General features: G+C 42.7%; 1 protein-coding gene across 10 annotated transcripts in view; it reads right to left on the minus strand.

Moving 5' to 3' along the window:
• Positions 1–3225: 3225 nt before the first annotated feature.
• myo9ab (myosin IXAb) overlaps positions 3226–12052 on the minus strand; it is a 177179-nt gene continuing 168352 nt past the window's right edge. For 8 of the 10 annotated variants that reach the window (XM_042301305.1, XM_042301306.1, XM_042301309.1 and 5 more), the window contains 4 exons: positions 11926–11979; positions 8850–9043; positions 6802–6944; positions 3226–6693 (listed from right to left, as the gene is read on the minus strand). In XM_042301305.1, the coding sequence (XP_042157239.1) occupies positions 6293–6693; positions 6802–6944; positions 8850–9043; positions 11926–11979 (792 nt within the window). In that variant the 3' untranslated portion in view covers positions 3226–6292. The remainder of the gene's footprint in view (positions 6694–6801; positions 6945–8849; positions 9044–11925; positions 11980–12052) is intronic. The other 2 variants (XM_042301313.1, XM_042301307.1) reach the window with 1 other exon arrangement.

Genomic DNA, 12052 nt, shown 5'->3' on the forward strand with positions numbered 1-12052 from the left:
AAAAAAGTGTTTAATCAAAATGTAATTGAGATTCTTCAAAGTAGCCACCATTTGCCTTGATGACAGCTTTGTACACTCTTGGCATTCTCTCAACCAGCTTCACCTGGAATGCTTTTAGATATGCAGAGTAACTTTCATAACAAGGACAGCAATGACTTTTGGTTTGCCTGGAAACCTGAATTTGAATTGCATTTAATCAGGAGAGCTTGAATCAGAAATGTTTCCTCCATTGACCTCTACAAGTAAGAATGTTGAATAAAGTTATATTTTCACGTACTTTACCAGTTGTCCGTGTGGTTGGTCCTTTTGGCAGTATGAATGTGAAACAATATATCCACAGGACAGAATAATTACAAACTTTTCAAAGCGCTGGGAATGCATTCAGATTTCTATCAGCTGAAGCATGTGCAGAAACATGTAAACACTGGAACGATCTCGGCAACTATGCATGCTTCTCATGCATGTATACTGAACAAGAATATAAATGCAACATGTAAAGTGTTGGTCCCATGTTTCATGAACTGAAATAAAAGATCCCAGAAATATTCATTTTTTCACAAAAAGCTTATTTCTCTCAAATTTTGTCAACAAATTTGTTTACGTTCCTGTTAGTGAGCATTTTTCCTTTGCCAAGATAATCCATCCACCTGACAGATGTGGCATATCAAGAAGCTGATTAAACAGTATGATCATTACACCGGTGCACCTTGTGCTGGGGACAATAAAAGGCCACTCTAAAATGTGCAGTTTTGTCACACAGCACAATGCCACAGATGTCTCAAGTTGAGGTAGCATGCAATTGGCATGCTGACTGCAGAAATTTCCACCAGAGCTGTGGGCAGATAATTGAATGTTCATGTCTTTACCATAAGCCACCTCCAACATAGTTTTTAGAGAATTTGGCAGTACGGCCTAACGTGCTCACAACTGCAGAACACACCAGCCCAGGAGCTCCACATTCGACATCTTCACCTGCGGAATCGTCTCAAACCAGCCACCAGGACGACTGATAAAAACTGAGGAGTATTTACATTTGAAGTCAGAAGTTTACATACACTTAGATTGGAGTCGTTAAAACTCGTTTTTCAACCACTCCACAAATGTCTTGTTAACAAACTATAGTTTTGGCAAGTCGGTTAGGACATCTACTCTGTGCATGACAGTAATTTTTCCAACAATTGTTTACAGACAGATTATTTTACTTATAATGCACTGTATCACAATTCCAGTGGGTCAGAAGTTTACATACACTAAGTTGACTGTGCCTTTAAACAGCTGGGAAAATTCCAGAAAATGATGTCATGGCTTTAGAAACTTCTGATAGGCTAATTGACATCATTTGAGTCAATTGGAGGTGTACCTGTGGATGTATTTCAAGGCCTACCTTCAAACTCAGTACCTCTTTGCTTGACATCATGAGAAAATCAAAAGAAATCAGCCAAGACCTCAGAAAAAAATGTGTACTCCACAAGTCTGGTTCACCCTTGGGAGCAATTTCCAAACGCCTGAAGCTACCATGTTCATCTGTACAATCAATAGTACGCAAGTATAAACACCATGGGACCACGCAGCCATCATACCGCTCAGGAAGGAGACGCGTTCTTGCTCCTAGAGATGAAAGTATGAAAGTTTGGTGCGAAAAGTGCAAATCAATCCCTGTGGAAAAATGTGTATGCTTCAGTACCCTCTTGAAATAAACGCTGTTACTTTTGGCTTTTAAGACTGGTCTCAATCTACTTCATGCATAATTAATGAACTTACAACTCATTAATGAATTAGAATGAGTGAGAATCTGGTTTTGGCTACAAAACATACAGGAATTTAGAAATTCCACGAACACTAAGGTGTATGTAAACCTCCGACTTCAACTGTATTTGCAGTAAGCTCCAGGTATATGTTCTAATTCTTCTGACATTCCAGGATCCTGCGACCAAAAACAAGCTACATATCGGCAGTACCAGGAATTTGAAATAATAATTTAAATGGGAAAAACTCTTGAATTTGAACTCTTGAACTTTTGATTCGGGCATCGTTTTGTGTATCAGTTCATAAACCATTGGCCATGGAATGTTACATTTATTTCACAGTACAAGGGGTGGGTCATGTGAAAATATTTTTTTCAATTTTTTTTTATGACCTCTCGAGATGGCCTCAGTTCGGGTTCGCTTCAGGGAGCTCTTTTGATGAGCCTGAGTTTATTTGGAGGGTTCACATTGCAATAAAAAAGGTTCACAAAAATTGTCTGAAAGTGTGAAAACCCCCTTAAACACAGCAGGCTACCACTAACCCATTCATAGACGCTAACTACCTTTAGTGTATTTTGATGAAGTTATCTTCTTCCGGAGGGACTTTTGTTAAGACGTTCAGTCTCAACGTGAACATGCATTGCTTGCGGTATGATTTTGGAAACATAAGGAACCTATCATTCATATCAGCAATAATTATTAAAAAAAAAAATAGAAGGTTAAGTTACTACACACCTTTATGAGTTTAGTGAATCCGCCAGATCAGAGAGAGTAGGGATGACCAGGGATACTCTCTTGATAAGTGTGTGAATTAGACCATTTTGCTGTCTTGCTAAGCATTCAAAATGTAATGAGTACTTTTGGCTGCCAGGGAAAATGTATGGAGTAAAAAGTATATCATTTTCTTTAAGAATGTAGTGAAGGAAAAGTTGTCATAAATATAAATATTAAAAGTACAAACTGAGTAAAACTGATTGACTGGGGCAAAGGTTCACCTTCCAACAGGACAACAACCCTAGGCACACATCCAAGACAACGCAAGAGTGGCTTCGGGACAAGTCTCGGAATGTCCTTTAGTAGCCCAGCCAGAGCCTGGACTTGAACCCGATCGAACATCTCTGGAGAGAGCTGGAAATAACTATGCATGGACACTCCCCATCCAACCTGACTGAGTTTGAGAGGATCTGCAGAGAATGGGGAAAAACTCCCCAAATACAGGTGTGCCAAGCTTGTAGTGTCATACCCAAGAAGACTCGAGGCTGTAATCACTGCCAGAGGTGCTTCAACAATGTACTGAGTAAATACTTATGTAAATGTGATATTTTGTTTTTAAATGTTTAAAAAAATGTTTTATGGGGTTGGGGTATAGTGGGTTATTATGAGGTATAGTGTGTAGATTGCTGAGGGGGAAAAACAATTTCATCAATTTTAGAATTAGGCTGTAATGTAACAAAATGTGGAAAAAGTCAAGGGGTCTGAATACTTTCCGAATGCACTGTATTTTAATCACACAATTCACAACAGTTTGGCCTTTTTAATGATTTTTTCCCCCATAAATTTGTTTATTTGTATTTTTTTACCATAGACATATAATTTATATAATAAAAAAAGAAATATTAGACAAATTGCACCTTATACATACAACTGTGTCCAGAGTAGCACACACACACAAAAAGATACAATTGCTCAAGTTGGATTTTTGCTGTAGCACAAACATGACAGTTTTTTTTGAGAGCCTGTAAAAAAAACATTAAATATGATTAATATTATAGAAGGAGTCATACACAGGATAATATATCCTTTTAATTACAGGCTTTCCCCCCCCCTCTTCAATGTACACTCGTAAGCATGATCATAAATACAATATACATACTGTATATAAAAATAACAAAGCGACAAGAGAAAGCAAAGCATTGCCTTCCAGTGATCGGTGCATTCACTTTAGCAGGACGCCAATGCCAGCCTTAGGGTGTACAAATACCGTGCTTAGTGTGGGTTTTTGACCAGCATGAATGGTTATTTTCTCCCACGCCCCTCAACAACCCTCAGTGCTCCCCTCTCGAAACTGAACTTCTGAGTGCTCTTTCTGATAACCAGGGTCGTATTCATTAGGGCACACCGTAGCAAAAAGCGCTGCGACGTAAAACAAAAACAAGCGGTTCTTATTGGTAGTCAGTTCGGGTAGTCCCTTCCTGTTTCAGTCAGTTTTCTTTCATTCAGTGCCTAATGCATACAACCCAGGTTTGGTTGTGACTGAATCGAGGCGCCTGCTCCCTAAAATACCACCATGGTTCAGCTGCTTCACCCGAATAGTAGACAACAAGCAGCAAGTGAAGTCTCTACCGGTTTTCGGGACACAGTGGAGAATCTGGATGGAACAACGCACACTGAAGAAGAGCAAGCTTGTGACAAAACACATAGGCTGCATGAAATTCACTATTCATTATGACGACTATTCTGCGATCAAGTCCTACACCTTCTCTATGTCAAGACTTTGATTGTGTTGTTTCAGATGTGTCCTTGTTGTATTGCATTGGATGGCAAGTACAGTACAGGAATGGCAAGACTATAATACTGATTTAACTCCAGGTTAAGTACTGGTGAGAAGAGATAGATAGATATACAGACAGACAGGTCCCCCTACAGGGCACATAGGATATTGCACGGTATAGAGAGAGAGTACAGCGGTATTTATCTTACAGTACCAGAGATAGTTATCTTCTGTTGAAACACACTGGACAATTGAAACTGATTGCCTTTTCTCTGTGAGGCATTTAAATACACATTTAGCATGGAGTAAATGCTACTGTTCAGGAAAGCCCGGTAGTGAAGTGGATGGAAAGGTTCATTCATATTTTAACCAATGTCAAAAATCAAAGGCGAAGGATTTGGCTGGCTCAAAGGTTGTATGGGACATACATAGCAGAGGACTGTGTGTGTGTGTGTCTGTCTGTCGTAAAGGTTGGACTGTGTTGACATCAAATGAACAGAGCAGTAGTGATAACCAACCAACCACACACACACACACACACCTCTTGGTACAGATAGGCGATAAAAATGTATTTTGTCTCAACAAAATCCCCCTTACCACACAAGTAAAGCTGTTACAACAAAAATATGACAATAGCCTCAATGGCAACTATAACAACAACAATAATGATACACCAATAAAGAGACAAAATAAATTCAAGTCCTGATTTGGTTACTCTTAACACTGATGTCTCAGAACAACGTAGAATTGTGTGTGTGTGTGTGTGTGTGTGTGGGGGAGGGGGGGACAGACAAACGACGGATGGAGGAGAAAGGCATTACAATACATTATGGCTGATAAACATTGAACACCGCAGTCGCGGTGTCAAACACAATGGCAACAGTGCTGTGATGATCGTAAGTGTCTGAAAGTCAATCCCTTGTTGCACCACATGTATTATTTCACATGAGAAGAAGTGACACTCAACACATCAAGTGGCTCTGTTAAAATGGTATGTGCTATCTGGATCCTTTGGACGTCCCTACCCCCCATTGAAGTTGAAATAAAAAAAATGGGTAAGGTTTACGGTTGTAGTTAGGGTTAGGATAAGGGTTAGTGTTTAGGGTAGGGACGTCCAAAGATCCCGGATAGCACCGACCTCGTTAAAAATCCACAAAACAAAAACAAAATGACAAACAAAACCATAACCTGAATCCCATACACTTCACTTTGCAAAAGACTCCTGACAAGACACAGTTATTATAAACACTGGACGACCCAGTAGCACTGGAGTTCCTTCTATTTACATATTTTTAATAACATAATAATAATAATGTCATATTACACATTTATAACATATCACCACAGTAGTCTCTTGAACAGGCATAGGAAACAAGTGTAATGAAGGAGCATGCAGCCTTGTGGAGAGGCTGTATCGTGTAAACTTGAAAGCAGATGTGAGAGTAGCTGAGTGCTTCTTATCAAAATGGTGGACAGTCCTCTCAGTCAGTTACTCTGCTTTTGAGTGGCTCAAAACACTTTAGGCCTCCACTCAAAAGATGGCGCTGTAGCTTCTATTTTTTTTCATTCTCTCCAGCCCCTGAGGCTCCAGCAGGGGTCAAGGGGCTTGGAGGTCAAAGTTCAAAAAGACAGGTGAGTCAAGGCAGCCGCCCTCACCCTTTTCCTCACTCTCCGTCTCTCTCGCCCATTTATTCCTCTACAGCCTCCTGACATGCCTCCATTTTCGTTCCCGAGGCTTCCTATTTCTTTCATTCGTTCATCCCATCTCTCTTTCTCCCTCTCCGTTCATCATCTTTCACTTCACTCTTAGCCCACTCCCACCAAGCGGATGGCGCCCAACTGCATCGTGGGACGGCGGCAGACCTCCAAGGCAAGACTGGCACAGGGAAGAAGTAGAGAGGTGAGCACAGCTAGGGGAGGACAGAAGTGAGAGACGGATGCCTACATATGGGCCATTCTAGCCCTGTTTCACTCCCTTCCTCCCTTCCTCATACACATTCTATCGGCATGGGGGATAGAAGGCGGTTCGGATGTCTCGTCTCTCCGCCACTCTCCCTCACACCATAAACTCGTTACTGCCATACAGAACCAGCTGTTGGGGCGGCGAGCTGAAGTCAGACTCCCTCCTGTGGCCTTCGGGGGCTTCACGCGGCGAGCTCCTACTCAGCCGGAGGCGGTGGCGACTCTTCACCCCCACAGTGCCCCTCGGGTCCCCCTCAGACTGCACTACGGGGACTCCTAGGCCCGATGAGCAGGAGGCGAGCAGGGGGCCGGATGAGGAGGAGCGGAAGCGGTAGTTGGGGGAAGGAGGGATAACCGAGGAGGAGGGGTGGTAGGAGGAGGAGGAGAGCGAGGAAGAGGCGGTGGACAAGATGGAGTCGACCGAGTCCACAGAGTCGGGTTGTCTCCGGAGGCCGCGGCGGCTCTTGGATTCAGGCTTCCGGGAGCGGTAGGTGCCTGTCGAGAGAAAGACTTGGTTAGAGAAAAGTGTTTACTACACACACACACAGACAGACAGGCACGCACCACATATAGAACACCCGCACACACACTCTCCAGTCTCACCAGAGGGGTTGGAGGCGGCTCCCTCATGGTCCATACTGAGGTTCTCAGAGCTGTCTGCTGTTCCTATCGAGGCCTCCGACTCCAGAGTCTCATCATCAGACGCCCGCGGCTCCAACATCAACATCTCGTATGTCAACTCCTCCCTACACAAACACACACACACACACACACACACACACACACACACACACACACACACACACACGTATGTAAAAAGTTGCTTTGGATAAAAGTGTCTGCAAAAATGGCATATATAAGTTGTTCACCAGACAGTATAAGTTGTTCACCAGACAGTATAAGTTGTTCACCAGACAGTATAAGTTGTTCACCAGACAGTATAAGTTGTTCACCAGACAGTATAAGTTGTTCACCAGTCAGTATAAGTTGTTCACCAGACAGTATAAGTTGTTCACCAGACAGTATAAGTTGTTCACCAGACAGTATAAGTTGTTCAGTCAGTATAAGTTGTTCACCAGACAGTATAAGTTGTTCACCAGACAGTATAAGTTGTTCACCAGTCAGTATAAGTTGTTCACCAGACAGTATAAGTTGTTCACCAGACAGTATAAGTTGTTCACCAGACAGTATAAGTTGTTCACCAGACAGTATAAGTTGTTCACCAGTCAGTATAAGTTGTTCACCAGTCAGTATAAGTTGTTCACCAGACAGTATAAGTTGTTTCAGTCAGTATAAGTTGTTCACCAGACCAGTATAAGTTGTTCACCAGACAGTATAAGTTGTTCAGTATAAGTTATCCTTCCTGTTTGGCCCTGTCCGGGGGTGTCCTCGGATGGGGCCACAGTGTCTCCTGACCACTCCAGTCCAGTATTTATGCAGTAGTTTATGTGTCGGGGGTTGTTCATTCGGTGTCCTGTGTGAATCAGACAGTATAAGTTGTTCAGCCCCATGATGACTCCTTGCTGTCCCCAGTATAAGTTGTTCACCAGACCATGCCCCAGTATAAGTTGTTCACCAGTCCAGTATAAGTTGTTCACCAGACAGTAGTTTCAACTGTTTGTTCACCAGTCAGTATGAAAGTTGTTCACATGTTCAGTTATAATCTCCACCCGGCACAGCCAGAAGAGGACTGGCCAGTATAAGTTGTTCACCAGTCAGTATAAGTTGTTCACCAGACAGTATAAGTTGTTCACCAGACAGTATAAGTTGTTCACCAGACAGTATAAGTTGTTCACCAGTCAGTATAAGTTGTTCACCAGTCAGTATAAGTTGTTCACCAGTCAGTATAAGTTGTTCACCAGTCAGTATAAGTTGTTCACCAGTTGTTCACCAGTCAGTATAAGTTGTTCACCAGTCAGTATAAGTTGTTCACCAGTCAGTATAAGTTGTTCACCAGTCAGTATAAGTTGTTCACCAGTCAGTATAAGTTGTTCACCAGTCAGTATAAGTTGTTCACCAGTCAGTATAAGTTGTTCACCAGAACCAGTCAGTATAAGTTGTTCACCAGACAGTATAAGTTGTTCACCAGACAGTATAAGTTGTTCACCAGTCAGTATAAGTTGTTCACCAGTCAGTATAAGTTGTTCACCCAGTTCAGTATAAGTTGTTCACCAGTCAGTATAAGTTGTTCACCAGACAGTATAAGTTGTTCACCAGTCAGTATAAGTTGTTCACCAGTCAGTATAAGTTGTTCACCAGACAGTATAAGTTGTTCACCAGATAGTATAAGTTGTTCACCAGACAGTATAAGTTGTTCACCAGACAGTATAAGTTGTTCACCAGACAGTATAAGTTGTTCACCAGTCAGTATAAGTTGTTCACCAGACAGTATAAGTTGTTCACCAGACAGTATAAGTTGTTCACCAGACAGTATAAGTTGTTCACCAGTCAGTATAAGTTGTTCACCAGACAGTATAAGTTGTTCACCAGTCAGTATAATTCGTCTTTCCTCAATTCCTTATGTCCTCGCCTCGTTGTCAAAACACATTGGAGGAGAAGGTCCAAGGGCAGGTACCGTTTTTTGAGAAAGCCCCCTACAGTACTAGAGTTATAGTGAATAAGAGATAATAAGGACGACATGACAGGCTTACTTCTCTCTCTGCAGGCTCTCGATCTGCTCGGTGAGGACCCTCTCCTCTTGCTGCATGGCGGCCTGCTGCTGTTCCGTCAGCCCTGGCTCTGCCCCCTCCTCCCCAGCACTGTCCCCGTCCACCGGGACCGCTCTGGGGCTGAGGGGTGGGGAGGGCGAGTGGTGGCTGCTACCCCTCCGAAGACCACCTTTGCCCTATAGGACACAGAGCAGAGGGCTAGTTCGCATAAAGGCTAGTCTATGAGGTAAGCTAGGCTACGGCAGGCCATTAGGTGGTTAGGATAGAGGCTGATGGAACGGTTAACATCCGACTCAGTGTCATGAAGACAGGTTCTACTAGCAAACACACACACACACACACACACACACACACACACACACACACACACACACACACACACACACACACACACACACACACACACACACACACACACACACACACACACACACACACACACACACACACACACACACGACAGCCCGAGAGATGAGCATTCAAGATGGCTGGACAGTAAAACCCACAGCGAGGGACATGGTTGAGGATGGTCTTTTTAACATCGATTTCTCAGACCTGCACAAAGCAACTGAATATGCATATTTTCATCAAGTTCTGATTTAAAAACTACTTTGTGAGTGTTATAAAACCAACAAACTGTAGCGCACACACAGGCACGCACGCAAGCATACATAGATGTGCATGACCTTTTTAGGCTGCATGTTATGATGCGAAGCAACAAAAAAATAAAGTTCAGTCAAGATGCAAATAATGAAAACATAAAACAAACAAAGCAAGCTCATTGGTTATTTGAGTGATAATGCCAGAGGAGCTAGTGTTTGGAGGACATATTTTCACGGGTGTTGCCGGTGTTGTGCTGAAAATCTCCCGGGGCGACATGGGCAGCCGCCGAGTGCATTTTCACTTTTATACAAAGGGTTACCAACATATTCAAATAATGATTGACATATGTTCATTGAAAATGTTATTTTTATGAATTTTTTCATACTCTTTCATCCTTACAGTCCTTACACAAATCTAGGGTTGCTATTCAGCCCGGCTTGTTGGTCGGTCGTTCGTTCTATCGGTTTGGTTGCCAGAGACACGACCAAGGCCTTCAGTCTTTTTGTTCTGTATCTATGGACGCGACCCAGTCGTTCAGTCTTTTTGTTCTGTATCTATGGACGCGACCCAGTCGTTCAGTCTTTTTGTTCTGTATCTATGGACGCGACCCAGTCGTTCAGTCTTTTTGTTCTGTATCTATGGACGCGACCCAGTCGTTCAGTCTTTTTGTTCTGTATCTATGGACGCGACCCAGTCGTTGGTTCTAAATGTTCCATTGCAATACTGGCCGGAAACGTTCTTATCCCTTGCTTGCTAGCTAGCCAACTACGGCTAACTTACAGTCACGTCAAACAGTGCAGACAGAATAACAACAGTAATTGTATTTGCATTTGTTTAAGCTGTTTTGTACTGACATTTATTTGGATACATCCATAACAATGAGCTAATGAGGCGCGATTTCGCCTGGCATAGAAAATGCGTTCTCCCATCAGGACACTGTTGTTCAGAGGAGCTAGCCAACAACACAGCTAACACAATAACTTCAAAGTGAAACTGGAAAGACTGCAAATGAGCTGCAGTTCGTTGTACCTTTTTTCATTTTTTTTGGTGTATATCCATAAATATGATGCCAGCTGATTCATGATTTAGACTGGCTGGGAAACGCTGCATGTCTGTCTCGTCTCGACTCCCGACACGTTCATTATTATGGGACACCTGGAGATCTAATTTGAATATTGAAACAATGTTGCAAATGTCGGTGAGACAGACAGCAAAGTTTATACAAATTTCAGCTGTTGAAAACAACATTTTAGTTTAAAAGAAATGTGAGATAATGTAAAGATGCTTTTTATAGTGGAGATCTAGTTTATAAATTGCCTGGCTGGGCTGATGAGATAGTGGATTGCGCAGTCAGATGGAACAGAGTAAATGGGCATTTTACGTCCGATTTAGCGGTGGTAACTTGTGGAATAGACATCAGCTAGAATGCGGTTTTAACCAATCAGAACTCAGAATTAGAACCACCAGTTGTATAACATCATCTAAACACTGCCCTATCTATCCAATGGACGAACCACAGCTCTCATTTCTCTCACATGACCTAGTAATGACCGTTGATAGTCATGAATCATAAAACGGTTTCAATTAACAAATAATAAAAGGCTGATATTTATTACAAATGTATGACAAATCAACGGTGCGAGGATAAGTGACAAGCTGAGAATATTAGTTGGCCGACTTTGGTAGACACAAATACAATCTTCTGTAGCAAATAGATATACACTGAGTGTACAAAACATTAGAAACACCTGCTCTTTCCATGACAGACTGACCAGGTGAATCCAGGTGAAAGATATGATCCCTTATTGATGTCACTTGTTAAATCCACTTCAATCAGTGTAGATGAAGGGGAGGAGACAGGTAAAGAAGGATGTTGAAGCCTTGAGACATTCAGAAGGTGAATGGGCAAGACAAAATATTTAAGTGTCTTTGTACGTGGTAAGGTAATTAGTGCCAGGCGCACCGGTGTGAGTGTGTCAAGAACTGCAACACTGCTAGGATTTTCATGCTCAACAGTTTCCCCGTGTGGATCAAGGATGGTCCACCACCCAAAGGACATCCAGCCATCTTGACAACTGTGGGACGGATTGGAGTCAACATGAGCCAGCACCCCTGAGGAACGCTTTCGACACATTGTAGAGCCCATGCCCCGATGAGCTGAAGCTGTTCTGAGGCCAAAAGGGGTGAAACTCAATATTAGGAAGGTGTTCCTAATGTTTTATACACTCAGTGTATAGAGAAAGGGAGAATGAAGAGAAGGGAAGAGAGACAGAAGGACGGAAGAGATAGCAATGTGAGGGCACGTGGACTTCATAGCATGAGGGAGGTGCCGACTTGCTGATTGACTGCGCCACAGACAAATGGGCTGACAGGACTGGTTGATTGACAGCACCACAGACAAATGGTCTGACAGAACTGGGTGTGATCTCATGGAGTATATACTAGGAATACATACCGCGGTGGCTGTGCGGGTTATGCCAATAAACCTAACAGCGATTAGTACAGGTTTCTGGAGTGGGGGGGGAGGAGAGAACAGGGTTAGGGCTGAAGCCTAAACACTACATGGTGGTATTAGAAGGAAA

Source organism: Oncorhynchus tshawytscha, linkage group LG19, assembly GCF_018296145.1.
Source record: "Oncorhynchus tshawytscha isolate Ot180627B linkage group LG19, Otsh_v2.0, whole genome shotgun sequence".
In the NCBI taxonomy this organism is placed as follows: domain Eukaryota; kingdom Metazoa; phylum Chordata; class Actinopteri; order Salmoniformes; family Salmonidae; genus Oncorhynchus; species Oncorhynchus tshawytscha.